Here is a 27283-nt window from a genome sequence, read left to right as displayed (position 1 = left end):
CCTGGGTGTGGACATGGCGCAGTGCTCATGGAGCCATGCTGTGGCGGTGTCGCATGCAGGGTTGGGGAGGGCTGGCACAGATGTTGGCTCAAAGACAATCTTCCTCGCTGATAAATAATAAGTAAACAAAAACAAAAGAGACGTAAGAGATATTTCAACCAAGTGCAGCATGTGGACCTTTTTACTCAGATCCTAAGTCAAATTAGCAAATGAGAGAGAGAAGCAGGAGAAACATGGACAGTGCCTGAAAATTTAATTAAAGAACTATTGCCATTTTTTGGTGTGACTCTGGTATTGCAGTTACGTATTTTTAAAAGGTTCCCTATCTTTTTTTTTTATTAAGATTATGATAGATTACAACCTTGTGAGATTTCAGTTGTACATTATTGTTAGTCATGTTGTGGGTACATCACTTCCCCCTTTGTGCCCTCCCCCCACCACCCCTTTTCCCTGGTAACCACCGATCAGATCTCTTTGTCTATATGTTAACTTCCACCTATGAGTGGAGTCATACAGAGTTCGTCTTTCTCTGTCTGGCTTATTTCGCTTAACATAATACCCTCAAGGTCCATCCATGTTGATGCGAATGGGATGATTTTGTCCTTTTTATGGCTGAGTAGTATTCCATATGGTATATATACACATTCCATGTGTATATATACCATATCTTCTTTATCCAATCATCAGTTGCTGGGCACTTAGGTTGGTTTCACGTCTTGGCTATTGTAAATAATGCTGCAATGAACATAGGGGTGCATGGAACTCTTGGAATTGCTGATTTCAGGTTCTTAGGATAGATACCCAGTAGTGGGATGGCTGGGTCATAAGGTATTTCTATTTTTAACTTTTTGAGAAATCTCCATACTGTTTTCCATAGTGGCTGCACCAGTTTGCATTCCCACCAACAGTGTATGAGGGTTCCTTTTTCTCCACAACCTCTCCAACATTTGTCGCTCTTGGTTTTGGATATTTTTGCCAATCTAATGGGTGTAAGGTGATATCTTAGTGTAGTTTTGATTTGCATTTCCCTGATGATTAGTGACGATGAGCATCTTTTCATGTGTCTATTGGCCATCCTCATATCTTCTTTGGAGAAATGTCTGTTCATGTCCTCTGCCCATTTTTTGATTGGGTTGTTTGTTTTTTTGTTGTTGAGCTGTGTGAGTTCTTTATATATTATGGAGATTAACCCTTTGTCGGATAAGTAGCTTGTAAATATTTTTCCCCAATTAGTGGGCTGTTTTTTTGTTTCAATCCTGTTTTCCCTTGCCTTAAAGAAGCTCTTTAGTCTGAGGAAGTCCCATTTGTTTATTCTTTCTATTGTTTCCCTCATCTGAGGAGTTATGATGTCTGAAAAGATTCTTTTGAAACTGATGTCAAAGAGTGTACTGCCTATATTCTCTTCTAGAAGACTTATTGTTTCAGGACTAATCTTTAGGTCTTTGATCCATTTTGAGTTTATTTTTGTGAATGGTGAAAAAGAATGGTCAATTTTCAGTCTTTTACATGTGGCTGTCCAGTTTTCCCAGCACCATTTGTTGAAGAGACTTTCTTTTCTCCATTGTAAGCCCTCAGCTCCTTTGTCGAAGATAAGCTGTCCATAGATGTGTGGTTTTATTTCTGGGCTTTCGATTCTGTTCCATTGATGTGTGCACCTGTTTTTGTACCAGTACCATGCTGTTTTGATCACTGTAGCTTTATAGTATGTTTTGAAATCGGGGATTGTGATTCCTCTGGCTTTGTTTTTCTTACTCAGGATTGCTTTAGCAATTCACGGTCTTTTGTTGCCCCATATGAATTTTAGGATTCTTTGTTCAATTCCTGTAAAGAATGACATTGGAATTCTGATTGGGATAGCGTTGAATCTGTAGATTGCTTTAGGTAGTATGGACATTTTAACTATGTTTATTCTTCCAATCCATGTGCATGGAATGTCTTTCCATCTCTTTATGTCGTCATCAATTTCTTTCAAGAAAGTCTTGTAGTTTTCATTGTATAAATCTTTCACTTCCTTGGTTAAATTTATCCCAAAGTATTTTATTCTTTTTGTTGTGATTGTGAATGGGATTGAGTTCTTGAGTTCTTTTTCTGTTAGTTTATTGTTAGTGTATAGAAATACTATTGATTTATGTATGTTGATTTTATACCCTGCAACTTTGCTGTGGCTGTTGATTGTGTCTAATAGTTTTCCTATGGATTCTTTGGGGTTTTCTATATATAAGATCATGTCGTCTGCAAACAGCGAGAGTTTTACTTCTTCATTGCCTATTTGGATTCCTTTTATTTCTTTTTCCTGCCAAATTGCTCTGGCCAAAACCTCCAGTACTATGTTGAATAGGAGTGGTGAAAGTGGGCACCCTTGTCTTGTTCCTGTTCTCAGAGGGATGGGTTTCAGTTTTTGCCTGTTGAGTATGATGTTGGCTGTGTGTTTGTCATATATGGCCTTTATTATGTTGAGGTACTTTCCTTCTATACCCATTTTATTGAGGGTTTTTATCATAAATGGATGTTGGATCTTGTCGAATGCTTTCTCTGCATCTATTGAGATGATCATGTGGTTTTTGTTTCTCATTTTGTTAATGTAGTGTATCACGTTGATTGACTTGCGGATGTTGAACCATCCCTGTGTCCCTGGTATAAATCCCACTTGATCATGGTGTATAATCTTTTTGATGTATTGCTGTATTCGGTTTGCCAGAATTTTGTTCAGGATTTTTCCATCTATGTTCATCAGTGATATCAGCCTGTAGTTTTCCTTCTTTGTGTTGTCCTTGTCAGGTTTGGGGATCAGAGTGATGTTGGCTTCATAGAATGTGTTAGGGAGTGCTCCATCTTCCTCAATTTTCTGGAATAGTTTGAGGAGGATAGGTATTAAATCTTCTTTGAATGTTTGGTAGAATTCTCCAGAGAAGCCGTCTGGTCCTGGACTCTTATTTTGGGGGAGGTTTTTGATTACTGTTTCGATTTCTTTACTTGTGATTGGTCTATTCAGATTCTCTATTTCTTCCTGATTCAGTTTGGGGAGGTTGTAGGAGTCTAGGAATTTGTCCATTTCTTCTAGGTTGTTCAATTTGTTGGCGTATAGTTTTTCATAGTATTCTCTTATGATCCCTTGTATTTCTTTGGTATCCGTTGTGATTTCTCCTCTCTCATTCCTAATTTTATTTATTTGAGGTTTCTCTCTTCTTTTCTTAGTGAGTCTGGCTAAGGGTTTGTCGATTTTGTTAATTTTTTCGAAAAACCAACTCTTTGTTTCATTGATCCTTTCTACTGTCTTTTTTGTTTCAATATCGTTTATTTCTGCTCTAATTTTTATTATTTCCCTCCTTCTACTGACTTTGGGCTTTGTTTGTTCTTCTTTTTCTACTTCTGTTAGGTGTCATTTGAGGTTGCTTATGTGAGATTTTTCTTGTTTAGTGAGGTGAGCCTGTATTGCAGTGAATTTCCCTCTTAGGACTGCTTTTGCTGCGTCCCAAATGAGTTGGTATGGCATGTTTTCATTTTCATTTGTCTCCAGATAATATTTGATTTCTTCTTTAATTTCATCAGTAATCCATTGTTTGTTTAGTAGCGTGTTGTTTTGTCTCCACATTTTTGCACCTTTCTCTGCTTTATTCTTGTAGTTGATTTCTAGTTTAATAGCGTTATGATCAGAAAAGATGCTTGATATTATTTCAACTCTCTTGTATTTATTGATGTTTGCTTTGGTTCCCAAAATATGGTCAATCCTTGAGAATGTTCCATGTGCACTTGAGAAGAATGTGTAACCTGCTGTTTTTGGATGAAGTGTTCTATATATATCTATTAAGTCCATCTGGTCTAATTTTTCATTTAATTCTATTATTTCCTTGTTGATTTTCTGTCTGGATGTTCTATCCATTGGTGTTAATGGTGTGTTGAGGTCCCCTACTATTATTGTATTGTTGTTGATGTCTCCTTTTAGTTATGTTAAGAGTTGCTTTACAAATTTTGGTGCTCCTGTGTTGGGTGCGTATATATTTATAAGTGTTATGTCATCTTGGTGGAGTGTCCCTTTTATCATTATATACTGTCCCTCTTTGTCTTTCTTTATCTGTTTTGCTTTGAAGTTGACTTTGTCTGATATTAGTATAGCGACACCTGCTTTCTTTTGTTCATTATTAGCTTGGAGTATTGTCTTCCATCCCTTCACTTTGAGTCTGTGTTTGTCTTTGGGGCTGAGGTGTGTTTCCTGGAGGCAGCATATTGTTGGGTCTTGTTCTTTGATCCATCCTGCCACTCTGTGTCTTTTGATTGGAGAGTTCAATCCATTTACATTTAGAGTGATTATTGAAATGTGGGGACCTACTGCTGCCATTTTATCTCTCGTTTTCCGGTTCTCTTGCATTTCCTTTGTTTCTCGTCCCATGGTTTTTGGATGACTAATTCAGGTATGTAAATTTCTGTATTGGGTGTCTCCTTATTTGTAATTTGTGTCTTTATTCTTGTTATTTGTTTAGTGGTTACCATATGGTTAGTATAAAACATCTCACAGATGAGATATTCCATTTTCTGATAGCCTCTTATTTCCTTAAATTAAAACCTTCTATCCCTTTTCTCTTCCCCTTCTAGGTTGTTATTGTCAGATTTTTTTCCCCCCTTCTTTCTTGTGTTGCGAGTTTGTGGTTAAAATGACAGGGTTATATTTATTCTTGGTGTTTCCCTTCCTTTTATCTTTAATGTTTTATTTAACTTTTGCTAACCTGTTCTGATGGAGAGCTGCTACTTTCTGTTATTGTCCTTCTACTTATCTCCTTTGCTCTTGGTTTTGTAGCCCCTTTCCTTTTTTTGATTTTTCAGGTATGAGGGTTTTCCTGAGCATTCCTTGAAGAGGAGGTTTTGTGGCGATGAACTCCCTTAATTGTTGTTTATCTGGGAAAGTTTTTATTTCTCCATCGTATTTGAAGGATATTTTCGCAGGGTAGAGAATTCTTGGCTGAAGGTTTTTGTCCTTCAGATTTTTGAATATATCATTCCACTCTCTTCTAGCCTGTAAAGTTTCTGCTGAGAAATCTGCTGATAGCCTGATGGGGGTTCCTTTGTAGGTTATTTTCTTCTGCCTGGTTGCCCTTAGTATTTTCTCCTTTTCGTTGACTTTTGCTGGCTTCACTACTATATGCCTTGGGGTTGGTCTTCTTGCATTGATAAAGTTTGGAGATCTATTTGCTTCTGTCACATGAAGTTCCATCTCTCTCACCAGGTTTGGGAAGTTCTCAGCCATTATTTCTTTGAACAGGCTTTCTGCCCCCTTCTCCTTCTCTTCTCCCTCTGGTATACCTATAATCCTTACTTTGCATCTCCTAATTGAGTCAGATAATTCTCGGAGAGTTTCTTCATTTCTTTTTAGTCTTAGTACTCTCTCCTCCTCTGCCTGCAGCATTTCTATATTCCTATCTTCCAAATTGCTAATTCTGTCTTCCATATTATCGGCCCTACTCTTCGTGTGTCTAGATTTTTCTTAATCTCCTCTATTGTGTTCTTCATTTCCAGTATTTCTGTTTGGTTCGTCTTTATAGTATCAAACTCTTATGTGACACAGCTCCTGAACTCGTTGAGTTGTCTCTCTGAATTCTCTTTTAACTCATTGAGTTTTTTAATGATGGCTGTTTTGAAGTCATCGTCATTTAGATTATATATTTTATTGTCTTTGGGATTGTTTTCTGGGTATTTGCCATTTTCCTTCTGTTCTGGAGATTTAATGTATTTTTTCATATTGCTTGATGTTGCAGATTTGTGCCTCCACATAGAGATAGAGTTTAGTTACTGCTTCCACTGGTTTCTACTGGTGTGGTGGGGGAACAGCTGTTTATACTGCACCGACCAGGAACCCTATCAGCTGTTGCTAACTGGGCCTGGGCCCCTCCTCGTAGTCACAGTGGTTCTGTGGGGTCCCTCTTCAGCTGTGGGGGCCGTCACGGGGGGGCTTCAGGCTGCTGGTGCCTACAGTTGCAGACCACCTAGATGTGCTCCCTCCTTGGGGTCTGCAGCGGTGTTAAGGGCTTTCCCAGCGGCCAGGGGCAGGATCACCTATATTTGCAGCTCTGTCACTGTGTCCACAAAATCTCATTTGTCCACTATAGGTCACAGCAGAGCTATGGGCATCTTCTGCAGTCTGTGGTTAGCTCACCTAGCTATGCTGCTTTTGTCCCAGGGTCTTCCAGCCTTGTGGTTGCCGGGAAGGGGCTCTCTGCTAGTGCTGTGCAGAGGCTATCGCTGAGGCTGCTGTGAGACTGTAGAGTTTCCCCCTGGGCCACGGAGCCGGGCTGCTGGAACTCCACCCAGCCCCAGTCCTCTTCCAGGAGATCTCCGGTAGCCATGTGCCCCGACTGGGTGACAGCCGCAGTCCATGAGACCGGTGGCAGCAGCTGACAAGCTGCTGCCCCGTTCAGGATTCTCTTCGGGAGCCTCCCGGCGTTGTGGATGCTGGGAAGGGCCTCTCCACTAATGGTGAGTAGAGGCTTTGCCTGCTGCCAGGACAGAACCCTGGAGTTTCCCCCTGGGCTGCGGAGCCAGCCGCTGGAACTCCACCCAGCCCCAGTCCTCTCCCAGGAGATCTCCAGTAGCCCCGTGCCCCGACCAGGCGACAGCCACAGTCCGTGAGACCGGCGGCGGCAGCTGGCGGGCTGCTGCCCCATTCGGGATTCTCTCCAGGAGCCTCCCGGGGTTGTGGATGCTGGGCGGGGCCTCTCTGCTAATGGCGAGTAGAGGTTTTCCCTGCCACCTCTGGTGTGGGACCCTGGAGTTTCCCCCTGGGCTTAGGTGTAATCGCCAGGGGCTTAGGTAAGGCTGTGGTCACCTGTTTCCACCGTCGCTTCTCTGGTGTGCACACCCTCCTTCCCTTGGTGTGTGGTGATGTTCTGGGGGCGTCCGCTGGAAGAAAGCTGCTTGCAGGTACTAGGCTGTTCGGGGGTCGGGATTGGAGAGTTTCCACTTATCTCCACCTCCTCCCGGGGTGAAGTCCGTCTGCCTTCCGATGTATAGCAGCGTGGGTCTCTCAGGCGTCCTGAGATGCTGTATGTATATCCTTTGTTAAGCGATGAATGTCCAATTAGTTGTAGATTCGAAGGGGGACAGACAAAGAAGACTACTCAAGCCGCCACGTTGGTGACGTCCAAAGGTTCCCTATCTTTTAGAGACATGCATTAAAACGTTTAAGGATGGAAAGCAGTTGCTGGGATCTGCTTGGCTGTGATCTCGGGCAGGGCGGGGAGAGACGGCTTGTTCTGCTGAAGCTGAGCGAGACTACATGGGTGTTCATTATACTATTTCTCTCTATTTTTATTTATGTTTGAAATTTTATACTATAGTTTAAAAAACATAATTTTGAGTAAAAAAAGTAGAATGATAATTGCAGTTAGATCCAATATTCATAAATTTTAAAACGTAATATCATATGTTGGTGCCTTCACAGTGGTAAAAGTCTAGAAACAGGGACAGAGATGGGCGCGGGTCTAGGGCATTCCCAGAAAGACGCAGATACTTGCACCACCCTAAGTGCAGCAGTGGCATTTCTGTGTTTAAAATCTAAATGAATTGGCACCGTCCATCTGGACACACCGCCAGGAAGGAGTCATGTGGTGAGGAGGCTGAGGGGAGGCAGAGGGGGTCGAGGGCTGACCTCCACCGAGGCTTTCCAGGATCAGCATCACAGAGAGCACACAAGTCTCTGAGGCACAATCAGGGCCCCCAGTCCTCACCCTGCCACCTCCCGCACAATGCTGGAACAAGGACACCTCAACCACCTTGCAGGCCCGCAGGCTGACTGCAGCCCTCCCTCCCTGGGCTGGTTCCCATCTCCCGAACAACCTCCTTGGACTTGGTGGGGATCTCCAGTGCTCCTGCCCCAGTTCATCAGTACCCTGTCCTTCCGGTTAAGTCTTCTGAGGTCCTTTTCAGTAACACACTTGTTAATGTTCCAGAGCCCTCTGTCCTCTTCTCATTTTCAAAGTGCCATTGAAACGGCCTGTCTACATTATCCTGCCTGCACAGGGCGGCTGTCAGGGGCAGTCTACCCACATCATCGTGATGCCGGCCTCCAGTGCCCTGGGGATGCCCAGTCAGCGGGCCTGGCTACCTGCTGCCTGAATGACCACATGGCGTGCCTGGGGGCTCCCCATACGATAATTCTTCTCTCTATTCTGTGGTCCCCTCTCTCTCAACTAGATCCTTCCATTTGATAATTTTTCAATTAATTTTAGTTTTTATCAGAGTAATACAAGCACATTTAAAACACCAAACAGCATCAAAACACTTTAATGAAAAGCAGCAGTCCTCCCCAGGTGAAGCCGGTTCCAAGGCAGCCACGCTCAGCCCTGCTGGCAGTTCCTCCTGGTGTTCACCTCCGTCACTCAGAAGAATATGCTCATTTGCCATAACTTCTCAACATACATATAACTCGATTTTTATTAAATCAATTACCAGTTATAGTGACTACACAAAATCATTTACTGTTGAGTCAGGTTGTAATTATGATTATGGTTTCTTTCTCTAACAATTGCTTGCAACAATTGCCTTGTTTTCACAGTTGCTTTAGTTTTCTACATCTTTGTAGTTATTTTTTCAAATACTCCATCAGTCGTCAAATACTGATCAATAAATCCTCAAATACTCAAACACATCACTGGTCTTCCTGAAAAGACCCCCTGGAGAATCCCTGTCCGCAGCCCTCCGTCCCCCTGCCCCTCCTGGGCTGAGCGCTGCCTGGGCTGAGCTGATGTCCCTCTACAGGTCTCCCCTGTGGAAAATCCTTCTCCTGGATGCCCTGCTTTCCTGCATCTGAGTCACACCCTCAGTGCATGAAGCAGCTCCTGAAGCAGCTTCCCCGGAGCAGATGCAGCGAGGGTTCTGTTTGCTCGGGGTGTTTTATTTGTTTCTTTTTGTCTGTGTCTGTTAAAAATGCGTTTATTCTACTGTCACTCTTGATAAACGGTTTGGTATAAAATTCTGATTTGATGGGGCTGGCCCCATGGTGTAGTGGTTAAGTTCTCGTGCTCCACTTCAGCAGCCTGGGTTCCCGGATTTGGATCTCAGGTGTGGACCTACACCACTCATCAGCCGTGCTGTGCCAGGCGACCCACATATAACGTGGAGGAAGATGGGCACAGTTCCCTTTTCATCCCTGCTAACATCCCTGGGATGTTAGCTCAGGGCTAATCTTCCTCAGCAAAAAATAAATAAATAGATTGAAATTAATCTTCCCTCAGTGTGTTAAAGGCATTGATGCTCATCGTTTTTTAGGGTAACCTGACCCAAAATATATAAAGGCCAAACACCATCTAAGTGTAATCCTGCTCCTGCTCTAGTCAGTGGACGTCCGCACCCGGTGGCTCTAGACCAGCTTCCGCTCTGTGGCTCCTCCAGCCCCTAGGGCTTCATGACACCTGGTCCAGCCAGCAGGAGAGGAAAGAGAGCCCCGAAGGCTCCTCAGTGTCACAGGAACCTTGGCCTGAAACTGGAACCTCCCTGTGCTGACACTGCACTGGGAAGAACTCGTCACACGGCCACACCTAAACGCAAAGAGTTTGGAGATGTGGCCCCAGCAGGACACCCGTCTCCCAGCACAGCTCTGCACCGCTGCCGGGTGAGCGTGTGATGGGTGCTGCCGTCCTCACTTCACCCGCCATCTTCTTAAAAGTCCCGTGCCATTCTGATCCCTATAGACCATCTCTAAAGTGCGGGTGCCTGTGCGGATGTGTTTTCTCCCTGGAAACTTTTAGGGTCTTCTGTTTATTCCTAATTTCTGACATTTTATGATGACATGCTTTCATGGGAGTCTTTTTAAATTTGTTTTCATGGATCCTTTCATTCCAGAGACTAAAAATTTCCTCCCTCTCCATTTTCTAGAAATCCTACTAGTTGGATGTCAGACAGCCAATACTGAGTTTCTAGTTTTCTTTTATTTTCTCTTCTATTGCTCATCTCTCTATGCTTGGTTCACTTTTGGGAAATTTCTTGGTTTTACCTTCCAACTCTTTAATTCCGTTTTTATTTCACTGATCACAGTTTTAATTTTCAAGAACTGATATTGCTGATCGTTCCTTTTTCCTAGAATCTTGTTCTTGTTTTGTGAATACAATAACTTCTTTTATCACACTAAGGTTTTTACTTATAGTTCACTTGACATTTTCCTCTGATCCCTTAGTCATCTCTGTTTCTTCCAGGTCTCGTTTTTCTGTTTCTTTATTTCTCTCTTTCCTGTTGGAAACTTTCCTTCAGCGTCTGGTGGGCAAGGTGCTAAAAGTCAACTGGAGGCTTTGCACACGCTGGTTAATCCGGGGGACTGGCCTTTGGTCTGGGGACTCCCACGTGGTATGTGGCGGCCTTTCTCGAGGGCATGTCAGTCTCCATAGAGACCTCTTCCTGGAGAATTTGTGACTTCCTAGGAGCAGAGCAGGGCAGGCGCCAACCATCTCCTCAGCTGCACCCACTGCACCCTCGGTCCAGATTCTCCAAGGCTCCATATCTCCAGGAAAGAACTTATGGCATCTTCTCTGGGGAGGAGCTTGGTCACCTGCTTCGTGGGACAGGGCAGAAAACTGTGGATGTCCCTGCTCTGTGCGAAGACTCAGCAAGACCCCACGCCGGGCCTCGCCAGTTGCATTCCGTGGCTCCTGGTGCCTCTCAGCACTGAATGCGGTCCTCTGAGTGAACCCCATCGTCTCTCATGCTCTCCACTTCGGCAGCCCCCTCTCATCCCCACATCAGTGACTCCAGTTCCATTCTCGTCAAACTTTCTCCCCCAAACTGGACATCCACTGGTGATTTTGCCCAAACCAGTCTTTACCATGACGGTTATAAAATGGTGATTTTTCAACGTCTCCACTCCTACATTTCACTGTAGGGAAGAGCTCCCTTCCCCCAGAATTTAATGTGTAAACAGATGAGAGAGCATCGAGTAAGGCAGTGTGTTCAAAAGACCGTGATCAAATGCAGCGCTGTAAGAAGGAGAGCAGGTGCTGGACTTTCAATAACTGCGATGAGTTTTTAATTTTCTCCCGCAGCCTAAACTAACTTGCTTCTAGATCGTTCTACACAGTCCCCTCAGATTAAACATGCCCAGCATGGGATTCACTGGCCATCCCCCAAACCTGCTCACCACGTGTGCTCCTGTCCTGGTGTCACCAGGTATCAAAACTGGAAGCCTGGGGCCATTCTCCACCCCTTCCTTCTCCCTCACCCCCACCCAACAGACACCCGCCTCCCACACCTGCTATCACTGGCACACCTGCTCGCCACCCCACCCCACGGCCCTGGGAGACCACACCAGCCATGTGGCTGCCTCTGGTCTCATCCTCTTCCACACACAGAGACAGACGGTCTCTAAGTCCCGTGTGGTCGTGTGGCTCCCTTGTCTCTGCCCCACAGTGGTTCCCTTCACTTCAGGGCACTCAGCGTGTTAGGCAGCCTCTCGCCACCCAGCCCTGTGCCACCTCCTTGTTCTCAGCACCTCTGGTTCTCTGTGCTCTGGTCCATCAGGGCTCGGCTCCCTGGGCTTGATTCCCACAGTGCACGGTGCTCACCTCATCTTTTCAGACAGAGTAGCTGAGTGTCCACTGCTGTCACTTTCAGGTGATCAGCTAACAGGTCCCAGCAGTTAGGAATCCATAAGGAACTATCTAGAATATGGGGAGACTCCTTTTCGTTGCAAGCAGTAAAACATATAGCCTCATGTATCTAGTCCATCACATTTTTAAACGTAAGTTACTTCCTTTGTTTGTACATTTTCTGAGAGGAAACTGCAGGAATCACTGTGCAGTTAATCAATGTTCAAGGTGCTCAACCTGAAAACGTTGCTGGAGGCTCAAAATTAGACTGTGGAGGATGCAGGGACACAATTCACTGTCTGAAAGGCCTTTGGCAACAGCGTGCAAAGTAGAAATGTTGGCTGTGGCTACCTTTAGTGAATTCTCACTTCTACCCACTTAATCCTCTACTTGAAAACGACAGTGTAGGCTCATTTCTGGGGGCGGTCAGTCCCTGCAGGGGATGCTCGGGTCCTGATTCAAGCCTGAGCCTCATTCAGAACTTTCTGCCACAAGTTCACTTGGAGTCTTTGGTGCCATGAATAACGATCTGTACATGTCCCAGTGCCCACAGCCCAGAAGCTGCCAAATCTCAGTTCATGTCAATCACCTGCCGAAAGTACCCTGGGGTCACGCTGCCTGCTCTGTGCCATAGGTCCGGGATGCCCAGCCGCTTGTGGACACCTGTGCCCCGCTGACTCCCAGCCACCTCCACCTGAAGCTGAAGAAGCTGAAGGTACCGTTCAGTTCCACCTCTGAGCTGCTGTCACAGCTGACTAGAAAACATCAGCTCGAAAACCCAGGAAAAAGCAAAAGGCAGGCTCAGTCAGGAACAGACAAGTCACGTATCAGAGGTAAAATGCCATGTAGGCAACGATTAACCTTGTCTGGGCTCAAATGGAGCTGATGGGTAATTGCACTAGAAATCTTTCTCTGGGGGAGGGAGAGGAAATTCCCTGGGACAATTTATTCCATGCAGTTCTAGAGTAATTAATTAGCTTCATTCCTCTAAACCAGACCACTTCGTGGTCACATCAGAATGTTTATTTCTTGTAGGTTAAGCCACCTGGTGACAGAATCACATGGTCACACTGACAGTGACACCTTGACAGCAAATGCTGTGTGTGCTTCTGTGCCTGTTAGTGTAGTCCTAAATGGCAGAACAGAAGCTGAGTAACCAGATCAATCCATTTAAAAAGCTAAAACAAGAGGATTTTGTTTCCTCTGGGCTCAAACCTTCTCTTCTGAACAGTATAAAATCTCTCTCTTAAATAAGAAGTGATTCCTCATTAGTGCCACTGTCACAGGTCAGAGTTTTTGAGGATGACCTAATTTCAGAGTCCTATCATCCTCAAGCGACTTCCACTCCGAGCACATGAAGTTAGCCCATCTGAATGATCCCACTTCACAGAGCGGCCTGCGTGTGTCACACTCAGGCTGGAGCAGCTGATGTTTGAGGAGGTGATGCAAAACCCACCAGGTGCTCAGGTCCAAGAACGTGTGGGGTTGCAGGAGTCCTCTAAATCTGTGCCCGTAACAGCGCAGACGCAGCTGGTGCTTCCAAAGGCTCCTGCGTGTCTGCCCACAGCTGGAGGAGGAGCGGCTCTCTGTCATCGACAGGGACAACCGCCTGCTGCTGGAGAGGGTATCCTGCATCATGAGGACCAGGGGACAGGCCGACAGCAGAAGCAACTGCACACCCAAGAGGTAATAGGGCCCTGACACCCCATGGTCAGCACCAGCCCTGGGAGGACCTGGAACACTCGGCCCCAGGGCCCCAGCAGAAGAGCTGCCCCTGAGCCAGAGCGAGGGGCCCTCTTTTCTCTTGAGAGCCACATGCCAGAGAAATGCCTTGTCCTCTGTGGTCTGAGATCAGGCTGATCCCCGACCTACAGCAAACAGGGTGTTGGTGCCTCTTTAATAACCCGGTTGTTTTACCAAAGTGGAGTTCTCTGTGGAGATGGAGGAGACGGACTTTGTGGTCTTTACAGCCACCTGTGAAGGCTTAGCGACAGTGACGAATGCTAGAAGCCCCTCTTCTCTTGGGTGAATAACCTCTGCCCCTGCATCCTACACATCCCCAGAGTTTGCTCACTGGCGACATCGACATCCTTCCCTTTTTCTTTCTCCTTCTCCCAAAGCCCCCCGGACACAGTTCTGTGTATTCCAGTTGTGGGTGCTCGTCCTTCCCTTTTAAATGCAGAAGTCCAGTAGTGACTGTGACAGATGATTATAATGAGATGGTTTTCCAGAAGTGCCTGACCCTTTTAAGACCTGTAGCCTGTACCTGTCTCCAAGAAGCTCAGAGTGGTTTCCAGACTCATAATAAATTAAAATTAAAAGTTGATGCCCCGACACCAGGAAGCGTGTAACACAGGAGGGATGCGGTCCAGCCCGAAGTGCCGTGGGAACAGCAGACCCCACACTCCAGCCTGGCTGGGTTTGTCCAGATTCCCAGTCAGATTCCCTGTTTCTCGGAGGCGGTTCACTGTGGGCTCCAGGGGTTTCACTGAGGGTCTGGGGTCGGGGGGTGGGGGAGGCTGTCAGGGATGGTCTGTGCCTCCTGCCTGCACTCGCTGTCTAGCCCGTCATTAAAACCTGGAGCTGTGGGTCAAGCTCCATTGCCCTGGGACAGCTTACATTAGGTCCGGAGCCACTTTCTGCTTTACAGATGGATACCTGAGTGTGAAATTGCTGCTTGGTGCTGCTACCTCAGAGCTGCAGGGAGAGGCCTTGATGGTGGCCAATCCACCACCCCCCACCCCCGGCCTCGCCCCACCCCCCGCCACCCCCACCCCCCCTCCCCCTGCAACTCAACCGGGAGGGGCTCCCGTGAGATTCTCCTCCTGCTGCTGGAATTCTCTTTGAAAACACAAATCCCAGTCGTGCCTGGGGGTGAATTCACACGAACAGACTGATTCGCCTTCAAACACAGGAAATGAGAAAAGGAGGGAGAGAGGAAGCAGGAGTGACAACGGAGGTGCCAGCCCATCAGAGGGCCAAGGAAGGCTTTGGGCTAATGCCTCCGGGACTCAGGGAAGTTGGGAAGCATGTAACTGTTCCTCTAAATTGTTTCTCTTTTGTTATATTAAGAGATGCAATCCCCAACCACCATGATTGGCAAAAAACCCACCACAAGAGCGAGACCCGCGTAGACGGCCAAAAAGTGCCGAGAGATGACCTTTGCCTCCTTTTTAAAGCTAAGATCTCTGCTCCATGAGGAGCTGAGGCGTTACCATGACAGGCGGTGTATGTGGAAGCATGTTTTCCATCTGAGCCTGCGCAAGTGAATGCCTACCTCTCCCTTTTGAACATTCATTCCCCATTCGAAACAGAAGCTGTCCCGGGAGCCACGACTCTGGAAGTGACTCCGCGTGGCCTCTGCTTTGTGCCATGCGGTCATATCTCCACTTCTGGTGGAGAGTCTGATTTTTAATTCACCAAGGATTGAACCCACTTTGGCTCAGTAATGAAGGGAGACAGACGGAGCCAGGCTCCAGGGCGCGTGAAAGGGACATCAGGGCCAAGGGTGAGCCTGTGAACCGACCCAGCTAGCCCCATGCTAGGAAGCTTTCTCTGCCTGCTTCCCAAGTTTCAGACCACCTCGCTGCTGTCCTGCTTGGATTTTAGAGCAGTCAGTAGCCTCTCGGCTCCTTTACGAGGCATTTATCTTTGCTCAGCTCTGGGTAGTATTCTGAGAACAAAGTGTGGTAGCATTGTGTGTCCAAAATCAGAGTGAATTCCCCTTCCCATCGTTCTGATGCCTGGAGCATAGAAGGAGGTGACACCAAGCAGCTTTCGGCTAATGGCCCATCGCAAAGTGATGGTAGAAATGGTGTGTCTCCTCGTGATTAGTTTAATGGAGGCCCTGCAAGAATGAAAGTCAATGATTTTTGTCAAGAATACATCAATTTGGAGCCTGATAATTGGCCATTTCATTTCTCTGTTGACTCCCTTCTTTAGTAAGGGACACTGGTCAAATTAACCCATGGTGCTGAAGAGAAGCGTTATGGCATGTTGGGTTCTTGTTGTCTCCCAGGATAGAAATCAAGAGAGACCACAAGTGGGAGTAGAAAGTAAAAGTTTATTAGCTTGTGCACAAGGAAGGCACAAAGGAGCCGGTGTGGAAAGGAAAGGGGCAAGTGACCGGCTTGTCAGGGAGCAGGACTGGGGGGCTTTCATTAGGCAGAGGCTGGGGAGACAGGCCTTGTCATGGCCTGTGGAGGTGGGGTTTTTCTTGGGCCTGCGCTGTCATGTAGCATGTCACCACGTATGTTGCATGTATCATTAGCACGCTAGCTCTCCACCCCTGGGTGTGATTTTTACCGTGCTAGTGGAGGTAGGGTCATCTTCAGTGGACTCCTGGGTGCCAGGGTGCATGCGGAAGCCTGGAAAAGTCCTGATGATGAGGATTATTTGGGGCTGGTTACTTTTAAAAACTGCAGACAGGAAAGAGGCTCTGAAAAGTGGAATTTGTTTGCCCTTTGATGAGAGACATTTACATTTGTAAGGGAGGTCTCCATCTGTGGGGGTGTCTCCCTCTCTGCACCAGGAAGAGGTGGGGATGACCTTATCTCTAGAAACTCTTAACAGGGAAGACAAGGACATCCTGACTTAATCCGATCTGATTCTTATCTAAAGTTATAGGACCACCCAATAACCAGACCCCACCTGCACTGATACCATTTTAACAACTTTTTTACATATTCTTTCCTTTGTCTTGTAAAGAGATAACTCACATACCTATGCCTTAAATTGAGCCCTACTCTCCACCCATGTTTGCAGCTCTGACTGCCCGTGGGTCCTGTCCCCATGCAATTTCATACTATTCTCTGAATAAAAGAGCACTACTGCCAGACCTTGAGAGCCCAAGAAATCTTTCTTTGACTCCTCGACTCACCGAGCCCACATCACTGAGGCTGCGGAATGTGGATCTTGGTGGTCTCCATCTGATTCTCCTAGCCTGCTGATTGGTTAAGGGCCTTACCTTGTTAGGCCAGGGGCCTTGCTGACAGCCCTGTCTCCTTAGGCTGGTTCCGTCTCAGGAGCAGCCCATTTTCAGGGAGAACTTGGCTGTTTCCAGGACACTGCACACTGGTTTGTTCAAACAGTGTAGATGTATCTAGCTAGCTAGCTACTCAACAGTAAAAGTCAACACTATGAGAGAAACTATATGACCAACAACTGGGCTTTCACTGCTGATTTTATTTTTTTGTGGTTTTATTGAGATGTAACTGGCATACAGTAAACTATATATTATCTAGCCCTGGTGTCTAGTGGTTAAGACTCTGCACTCTCACCCCAATGGCCCCACTTCATTTCCCGGTCAGGGAAGCCCACCACCTGTCTGTCTGTTGTCCTACTATGAGAGCTGCCTGCTGCTGTGATGCTGAAAGCTCTGCCACTAGTATTTTCAAGTACCAGCAGGGTCACCCATGGTGGACAGTTCTCAGCAGAGCTTCCAGACTAGAGAGACTAGGAAGAAGGACCTGGCCTCTCACTTCTGAAAATAATTGGCCATGAAAACCCTATGAATTACAGCGGAGTATGTCTGACAGTGCCAGAAGGTGAGAGGATGGCACAGAAGACCAGGCAGGGTTCCACTCTGCTGTCCACAGGGTCACTAGGAGTCGGAATCAACTTGATGGCACTAACAACAAAAAACCAATATATTTAACAGTACCATTTGATAAGTGTGGTGTGGGTTACTTCTGTGAAAACAAAGCACAATCGAGATGATACGTACATCCATCACTCCCAAAACTCTCCTTGTCTCCATCAGCAATTCCCCCACCCCTGCTTCTTCCCATCCATGGGCAGCCATGCACCTGCTTCTGTCCCCATGTAGGAGCTTGCACCCTCTAAGTTTTATGTGAGTGGATCCATGCAGTGTCTGTGATTTTCTGCCGTTCACTCTGCATAATGTTGTGGTTGAGTGTGTCGACAGATGCTCCTGTTCGTGACTAGGTGGTGCTCGCTGTATGGAGCTATCACGGTTCATCCACTCACCTGTCACTGAGCATTTGGATTGTCTACAGTTTGGGGCTATTACAAAGAAGGCTGCAATGAGCATCCTTCTTAAAAAAAAAATCAGAAACTAATATCTCTGCCCAAGACTGAAAACACCATGACGAGTGGAGACTCTCGGATAGTTGTCACACAGAAACTTCCAGGACAACAGCAGGGGGAGCTCTCTGGACCCACTCCCCAGCAAAACTGGTGAAAATTATTTTTAAAACAACCATTTAAAGTCTATGGAAATGGTCCTAAGGATATACAGCATATGAAGAAACATTTGTTCAAGAAAATATACTAAAATTTGGCAAGAACACCCAGAGTCCACAGTACTTGGGTGGAGACCCACTCCCTCCCAGCCCTTCAAGGTGGGGACTCTGCTCCAGCTGCTACAGACAAGAAGGCAGGGCCCCCTCTCTCTCCAGCTCCCAGCTGAAGGGCTTTCTTCCTGGGAAGAGCAGGACTACAGCACTTCTCATCCTGTTCCAAGCTGCCTACTGCTGAGACTAAGTGAGTGTGGCCCAGAGGTGAGGGTCCCTTCTTCTGCCCAGCTCCCACCTGGGGATTGGAGGCTCTGCCTCGGGCCTAGTGTTGCTGAGGATACTTGGGCCTGATCCCCTTGGCTTAGCTCATAAAGCAGTGCTTCAATGCTAGGAGAGTCAAGCCACAAAGAACTGTGTGTCCTTTCACCCACAATGGAGGAGCACCGGGTGTCACTCACAGAGCAGCTTGCCATCGTCCCCACTCACAGCTCCAGAGCTCTGGAGGGGGAGAAGCACGTCATAAAACAGAGAACTCCTGACCTCTCCCCAAAGGAACCGACTTCACTTGCAGCAGAGTGTGGGGAAGTCCAAACTTCATTGGTCATGAAATCAAAAGCATCCAAATTGGGAAGGAAGCTGTCTCTATCCACAGACGATATAATCGTGTATATAAAAAAATCCTAAGATAACCACTAAAAAACTACTAGAACAAATATACAAGTTGGACAAGGTAGCAGGATATAAGATCAATATATAAAAGCCAACTGTCCTTCTATACACTTGCAATGAACAATCTGAAAATGAAATTAAGAAAATGATTCCATTCACAAAAGCATCAAAAAGAATAAAGTACTTAGGAATAAATTTAGCAAAGGAAGTACAAAACATATTTTGAAAACTACGAAACATCATTGAAAGAAATTAAAGAAGATCTAAAAAACTGAGAAAACATCCCACGTTCATGGATTGGAAGACTTACCATTGTTAAGCTGGCAGTGTTCCCCAAACTGATCTAAAGACTCAGTGCACCCTCCATTAGAACCCCAGCTGACGTTCTTGTAGAAATTAACAAGCTGGTTCTCAGATTCATACAGAATTGCAAGGGACACAAAATAGTCAAACAATCCTGAAAAAGAAGAACAAAATAGGAGGACACATGTGTCCTGATTTCAAAATTTACTACAAAGCAACGGTAGTCAAGATGGTATGTACTGGTCTAAGGGCAGACATTTAAATCAATGGACTAGAACTGAGAGTCCAGAAATGAAGTCACGTGTCTACAGTCAATTTATTGTCAACAAAGATGCCAAGATCATTTAATGAGGAAAGAATAGTCTTTTCAGCAAATCATGCCATGATAACTCTTTATTCTCATGCAAAAGAAAGAAGTTGGACTCTTACCTCACACCATATAAAAGAACTAACTCAAAATGGATCAAAGACCTAAATGTAAGAGCTGAAACTATAAAACTCTTGAAGGTTTTAATTTTCCTTTTTCTCCCCAAATCCTCCCAGTACATAGTTGTATATTTTAGTTGTGGGTCCTTCTAGTTGTGGCATGTGGGACGCTGCCTCAGCATGGCCTGATGAGCCGTGCCATGTCCGCGCCCAGGAGCTGAACCGGGGAAACCCTGGGCCACCAAAGCAGAGCACACGAACTCAACCACTCAGCCATGGGGCTGGCCCCAAAACTATAAAACCCTTAGAAAAAAACACAGAGGTGACTCTTCCTGACTTCATATTTGGCAACAGTCTTAGATATGAAACCAAAAGTATGAACAATAAAAGAGAAAATAAATAAATTAGACTTAATAAAAATTAAGAACTTTTGTACTTCAAAGAACACTATCAAGAAAGTGAAAAGAAACTCACAGAATGGGAGAAAAAATTTGCAGATCTTGTATCTGATAAGGGACTTGCATCTAGAACACAGAAAGAGCTCTTTCAGCCCAATGATGAAAAAGACAAACAACCCAATTACAAGATCTGAATAGCTATCTCTCTGAGGAAGAGATACAAAAGGCCAACAAGCACATGAAAAAGTGCTCAAAATCATTAGTCATTAGGGAAATGCAAGTCAAAACCACAAGTGATACCACTTCACACCCACCAGCTGGGCCAGAATCAAAAAGCAGATAAGAACAGCCCTGGTGAGGTTGTAAAGAAATTGGAACCCTCTCCCGCTGCTGGTGGGAATGTAAAATGGGGCAGCCACTTCAGAAAGCAACCTGACAGTTCTTCAAATGGTTGAACATAGAGTTACCACACGATTCAGCAATTCCTCTCCTAGATACATAGATGGGAGAAATGAAAACACGTCCACAAGTAAAATTTATACATGAGTGTTCACAGCAGCATTATTCATAATAGCCAAAAGGTGGAAAAAATCAACTGAAGAATGGATAAACAAAATTTGGTATACCCATACAATGGAACATTATCCAGACATGAAAAGGAATGAAGCACTGAAACGTATTACAACATGGATGAGCCTTGGAAACATTATGCTGAGCCAGTCACAAAAGACAATGCATCATATGATTCCATTTATAGGAAATGTCCAGAATAGGGAAATCTATAGAAATAGAAAGTAGATTAGTGGTTGCTCAGGGCCAGGAGGTAAGGAGGGAGAGTGAGTTGATTGTTGAGGGTACAAGGCTTCCTCTCCAGAGTGATGGAAATGTTCTCATTGACCATGCTGACAGTTGTACAGACCCAGGACACTTGTATTGGATCAGGAAGGAGTTTTCATCTTAAAAGAACAGGGCTTGAAGTGCTAATAGGCCTCACTGCTGTGAAGATGGCGGAGTGGGAGCCAGGAGCCTGTCCCCCAACAGCACCCACGCCAGGGCTGTGTGAGGCAGCTGTTTTCGAACTCGGGAGGCTACTGAAGGTTTGTGGCTTCCAGCGGGGAAGGCTTGGACTGTAAATTGTGGTTAATTTTAGTCAATTTTAGCTCTTAGCAAAGTAGCAGCTACTCATCCCCACCCGTCTCGCGGCAGGTGCTGTGCACATGTTCCCGGAGCAGCTTCTGGAGCCAGAGTAAGCAAAAAAAGCCCCTGGCCCCCAACCATCAGGTCTGTGCTTGAGCCTGATTGCTGCTGCTGACCACAGACGTGCAGACGAAGGTGGCAGCCCCTCTTGCTGCACTCCCGCCACTGCTGCGAGACTGTCTCCTCAGCTGAAGTCACTTCCAGGGAGCTCAAAGGACCGGCGCCCTCTCCCTACCTCTCCCTCGTCATTCTCTTTTTCCCCTTTTGGGAGTCAGACACCAAGACCAGGGCATTCAGAAACAAGCACGTGCACAGGGAAAACTGGAAAGTGACTGTGCATTCTCAAGGAAAGGCTGACAAAAGAAATAAGAAGACATTAAATTTACACCTCAGGCTGATCTTCAGCACAGAGACAGCCTAAAACAAATTAGGCTATGAATCTACAGAAGCTCCCTGAAAAGAACCAGCTGTCAGATATACTAGACAAAGACTTTAAAACAGTGGTCTCCAGAGCTGCTCAAAGAACTAAAGGAAGATGTGGATAAAGTCAAGAAAACAATGTATGAAGAAAATGGAAACATTAATAAAGAGATAGAAAACCTAAAAAGAAATAAAAAAGAAATTCTGTAGCTGAAGAGTACAATAAATGAAATGAAAAATTCACTAGAGGGAGGTCAAGACAGAAGAAAGAATCAGTGAACTCGAAGACGGGACAACGGAAACTATCGAGGCTGAGGAACAAAAAGAAAAAAGAAGGAAGAAAAGTGAGCAGAGCCTAAAGCACCTGAGGACAACATCAAGCAGACCAACAGATGCATTGCAGGAGTTCCAGAAAGAGGGGCAGAGAGAATATTTGAAGAAACAATAATTGAAAACTTCCCAAATTTGATCCAAGAAGCTCAACACACTTTAAGTAAGATAAACTCAAAGAGATCCACACCAAGACACGTTATAATCACACTTTGGAAAGACGAAGTGAACTTTGAAAGCAGTGAGAGAGAAGCAGACTGCCACGTACGGGGATCCCCAGGAAGAGCATCAGAGAGTCCTCGTCAGAATCTCTGAGGCCAGAAGACACTGGATCGGTATATTCAGAGTCCTGCAAGGAAAACACTGTCACCAAGAATTGTATATCCGGCAAAACTGTCCTTCAAAAGTGAGGGAGAAATCAAGACGTTCCCAGATAACCAAAACCTGAGGGAGCTCATCACCACCAGACGTGACCTGCAGGAAACGCTCGAGAGAGACCTGCAGGTGAAGGGACAGGACACTGGACAGTGACTCGAGGCCATGTGGAGGAGTAAAGATCTTAATGAAGGTCAATATATGGGTAAATGTCAAAGCTAGGATTATTGGAACAAGGTTTGTAACTACTTCTTGTTTTCTACATGATTTAAGAGACTAGTACCTTTAAAGAAAAAATGTGACTGCAAAACTAGTATTACTGTAACTTTGCTTTATAACTCCAAATTTTCTTTTCTACATAATTCAAGAGATCAACTCATTTAAGAGAATTATTATTTTATGTTTATTTATTACATAAATATTTTATTATTTTATTATTATTAGCTCTCTCCATCCTGTTCACCAGTGTAGGCCCAGGGCCCAGCTCCCTCCGTCCTGTTCACCAGTGTAGACCCGGGGCCCAGCATAGTGCCTGGCACACAGTCGGTATTCAATCAATGTTTGTTGAATAGCCAAACAATCAAACAAGCTCACCAGTGAGTTCCCAGTTACCAAATTCATTGAATTGTTTCCTTTCAAAGTTTTAAAAATGATTTTCATGTTTTTTCCTGATTAGAAAGTAATACATATTTGTATTAGAGCATATAAAGCATAAATTAAAATTGCCTGTAATCTATCACCCAGAGATGATAATTTTTCTGTATTTGTCTGCATTTTCTCACAGTTATATTTTTGTGCACATAGAAAAGTATAATTAAAGTTGTTGTACCTCATATACAATCTTATGTCCTGACTTTTTTCACCTAACATTAAATCAAAAGAATTTTTACACCTCATTAAAATATTCTCTTAAACATCATGTAACGGGTTCATGACCTGTTCTCTTATGATAGCACCACCATTTACTTAATCAGTTCCTTGTCAGTAGGCCTAGAGATTAATTCAGAGTTTTCACTGCTATAAATGACGCTGACATGGGCACTTTATGCACTAATTTTCATGCAGACTCTTTTCAGGCCCCCTTTTTTGTGTTGAGTGAAATTGCGAATTTTCATTGTTTTTAACCCATAAAAATGTCAGTTTTGTTTGCCCCAATCCAGCGCCCAGCTCTTCCGAAGCAAGGGTGTCAGTGTTCCCTCCGCTGAGCTGTCACTGTCTGCCAGCTGGCTCTCACGCTTCCTTCCCACTGATCACTTTCTCATGCCCTGTTTTGCCCTTCAGTCCCCTTACCCTCTTCAGTGCTGGGGCCCCGTCCCCACCTGGCCTTCCCTCAGCTCCGCGCTAATGCCGCAGATCTCTTCCCACATCCTAGTCTTCAGGCCTGAGTCACCCCAGCATCAGGTGATTCCACCTAAATACCAGGACCCAAAGCCAGTTAGACCACGTGCTCACCTTCCTGCTCCCCCGCAACTCAGTCTCTGACTCTGGGCAAGATTGTAACCCCAGCAAGGCTGACTGGTGCCGCCTCTAAGGATTAAGCGAGATAATCACATTTCATAGATTCTAAGACACAATCCCATCCCCCAAATACACATTTTGATGGCTCTGAGGTGGGAGTGTCTCTCACGGGGAGGGGTGTGGCATGGCGTGGTGTGGCATGGCTGTGCTGGAGGCACTTTCTTTCTTGGTGGCACATGAAACAAGGGTGGCGTCTGTTATCCATGCAGCACAGTGTACGAAGTATTCAGACAGCGCTCCACAGATGTTCTGCGTGCTGGGGAGGCTGCTGCGCTGTTTTCTGGATTCCAGCTGCGCTCTCCGTGTTCACCCAGTCGCTTGATGCTGAAACCTTTGCTCCTTTCTGCACGCCTTCCTCTGCGCTCCCACAGTTGTTCCTCTCCGACAGCTCCCTTCCCCTGCAGAAGCAGCCGCCTGGCTCAGGCTTCCTGCTTCTCTCACCGGGATCCCTGCTGTGGGAGCCCAGTCAACACCACTCCAGTCTCCTGCTCTCCGGTCTCTTCTAAATGCACATCTGAATGTGGTTTAAAGGCACTTGATGGCTCCCCATTGGGAGACTTCAAGGTAAGTCAGAACTCCTTGCGTGGCGCCCAGGCCCTCCACAGTCCATGCCATCTGGCACGTCCTTCCTCTCCTGGCCTGCCGGGTGACACCCGCCATTCTTTCAAGGCTCTGTCCCCGCATCTCCTCTCCTAATTGCCACCTCTTCCCACTGCCCTCAGGAAGCCCTGAGCATTCCCACCTCTTGTCCCCAGCGCATCTACAACACCAGGTTGCATTTTCCCCTCTGCTTGTCGTCTCCCCTCACTGGGCTGAGGGCTGTGTCAGTTCAGCTCTGGAGCCCAGTACCTCCCAGTCTGGGCACTGGAGAAGGATGGGCCCCTACACGTGAAGGAGAGCTCGCCCCCTCTAGGCCCCTCCTAGCATGCGGGCACTCAGGCGCCTTCTCTGGAATGCAGACTGACGACTCTGTCGAGACTTTAACTCTCAGTATTTCAAGAAAGATCTATGCTGTTTTTTGGAGTCTAAATGGGGGGGCGGGTTGGCGGGGAGAGGAGAGGAACTTGCAGAGTGCAGAGAGGAAACAAAATCATTCTGGAAAGGATCCCAAACTCAGAGCCTTTGTATCAAGCTCGAAGATGGCCAGCAGACTGGGATAGGGCTGAGAGGCCCGCGGTGCTCTCGCCAAGGGTCCTGGGAGAAGGCCGATGTGCCAGGTGAAAAGGTGCCTTTGCATTTTCTTCATTTTATTTATGTATTTATAAATCCTTTTTTTTTTTGGAGGAAGGTTAGCCCTGAGCTAACATCTGCTGCCAATCCTCTTTTTGTTGAGGAAGACTGGCCATGAGCTAACATCCGTGTCCATCTTCCTCTCCTTTATTTGTGGGACGCCTGCCACAGCGTGACTTGCCAAGCGGTGCCATGTCCGTACCCGGGATCCGAACCGGCGAACTCTGGGCCACTGAAGCAGAACGTGTGCACTTAACCACTGCGCCACCGGGCTGGCCCCAACATTTTCTTCATTTTAAATCCATAGCTATTTGAAATTTCCATTCACTTCATCAGATTCATCAAACACATGGTCTCACTGATTCTTTGCTGTTTTATGACATTTTATTCTATTGCCAGAAAGCATACACCAAATGGTCACATGCTAACAACAGAAGACAGAGCAGTGACTTGACTGATGAATTCATCCACTCTTTCCTCACGAAAAATTAAGAGGAGATGAAAATGAGCTCAGCTGATTGATTATAGGTTGTGGGAGAAAGACTTGGTGAAAAATAAAACTTAGCGGGATAGTATGCATAAAACTTCACTGGGAAATCATGTGATAATCCTGAATTCGTGTCACACACCCCATCCAGGAGGACAAAGAAAATTAACAACTTGAGGATTTACCAGGTAATTTAAACTCTAAACTCTCCCTCTTCATCCCCGTTGCTGGCAAAACCATAATTCTGAATGAAGAAATATGAGATTTTAATTTTGTCATTAATTATCCTGCTTATGAATGTCCCAGTGAGTCAAATGAATGGGCTGTTAAATCTTCACTGACTTCCCTTACCTGTACACGAGCCGCTGTGCTGTGGACATTTCAGCAGACTGTGTTGCCTTGAAATCCAGTTCATCACAGGGCAAGTGCAGGGATGTCACAGACATCACAGTTTAAACAAATACCCGGGCCCCAAGCCCCACCCCCTACCGAGCAAGGCCACTGGTCGAGCTGGCCCCGCAGACGTCTGAGTCCTTGCCGGCTCTGCCAACACTCGTTTCCATGCCTGGTACGACGTTGAAGCCCCGGCCTGCTTGGCTTGGACAACTCTCCCAGAATCTGGAGGCCTGGCCAGAACAGTACCTTTTGCAAAGATTCATAACTAGGGGCTAGCCCCATGGCTGAGTGGTTAAGTTTGCACACTCCACTTCAGCGGCCCAGGGTTTTGACGGTTCGGATCCTAGGTGCAGACATGGCACTGCTTGTCAGGCCATGTTGAGGCAGCATCCCTCATGCCACAACTAGAAGGACCCACAACTAAAATATGCAACTATGAACTGGGAGGCTTTGGGGAGAAAAAGCAGAAGAAAAAAAAAAGAGTGGCAACAGTTGTTAGCTCAGGTGCCAATCTTTAAAAAAAAAATCGTAACTAATGAGCAATTACTAATTACTAAAGTATCAGAAAAATCTACTTTGTTTTGCAATTTATATAGAACACTTGAACATTTCATGTCAAATCTTTATTTTTAATTATAAAACTAATATTTGTTTATTGTGTCAATGAAAATAATCCATAACCAATCTGTAAATGAAAATTTGGGTGAGTTTATTCTGAGCTAAAATCTGAGGACCATGGCCCGGGGCCTTCCTTCCTGAAGGAAGAAAGGGCACCGAAGAAGTGGGGTGCACAGAGTGGTTACATACCCCCAAACAGGGTGTTTCACATGTGATTGAAATGTCCCTCCCACAATAGTCACAAGATTGCCCTGTCGGCACAGCGCTTCATGGACACAGCAGGTAGTGGGTCTGCTATCTCGGTGGGCGTAGCAGGAGGCAAGTCTATCGTCTGGAGCTGGGCGGTCACAGGTGAGCGCAGCAATCAGTTCCTAGCCTAAGGAAAGGTTCTTAATTCTTAAGAAATGCCAACGTTGGGAGGGGGAGGGAAGTCAGTTACAGGAGGTTACCAGAGAAGCACAGTAAAATGCAGATTTAAGTCCTTGCCTTTGGTATTGATTAAGAGTTTCTAGAGAGAAGGTCATCTCCTTTCTTCTTCCTGGTACAGAGAGGTAGGCACCTTTTACAGATAGAGATTTACCTTCCAAATGTCAATGTGTCCTAATGAAGGGCAAGTTCTATTCCTCAGAGCCTCCTTCCCTGTCCCAGTTTATCAAAAGCAATCAGCCTCAAATAGTCCTGATGCCAAAGAGACATATCTTGGGGTGGTCAATTTCAGGTCCCTACAAGGTCAAAGTTTACTTTTTTCCAAATTTATTGCAAGTTAAAAAAATCAGTCTGCAGCATCAGCAACTTTTCACTTTCTTGCACTGGGTACAGCTGCCCTGGCCGCAGCTCCCTGCCGGCGGCCTCGCTCCTCCTCGCGAGCTCTGTCGCTTCTCCACCGGGGCTCCTTCTCCACCTGGGCTCCTACTCCGCGAGGCGGCTCTGCGGCCTCCTCCAGTTTGCGTGTCTCACCGTTTTCTGACGTCACTCTTTTCAGTATTTCTGTGTCTTCTGAGCAGAACACTGTATTTTCATCTTTTCAACTAGTCCGAGAGGCTCTCCCCTCAGTTCCTTCCATTTAAATTTACTGACTGTCATGTTTGTCTCATTTCT

General features: G+C 45.9%; 1 protein-coding gene across 3 annotated transcripts in view; it reads left to right on the top strand.

Moving 5' to 3' along the window:
* Positions 1-27283, top strand: part of CFAP97D2 (CFAP97 domain containing 2) — a 37157-nt gene that overhangs the window by 5477 nt on the left and 4397 nt on the right. For 2 of the 3 annotated variants that reach the window (XM_046663801.1, XM_046663800.1), the window contains exons 2-3: positions 12196-12276; positions 13129-13247. In XM_046663801.1, the coding sequence (XP_046519757.1) occupies positions 12196-12276; positions 13129-13247 (200 nt within the window). Of the gene's footprint in view, positions 1-12195; positions 12277-13080; positions 13248-27283 lie in introns of all 3 variants that reach the window. The other variant, XM_046663799.1, reaches the window with a different exon arrangement.

The sequence above is a fragment of the Equus quagga genome, chromosome 6, assembly GCF_021613505.1.
Source record: "Equus quagga isolate Etosha38 chromosome 6, UCLA_HA_Equagga_1.0, whole genome shotgun sequence".
Classification (NCBI taxonomy): domain Eukaryota; kingdom Metazoa; phylum Chordata; class Mammalia; order Perissodactyla; family Equidae; genus Equus; species Equus quagga.
Note: the sequence above shows the minus strand (reverse complement) of the source record. Positions and strands in the feature narration are given on the sequence as shown.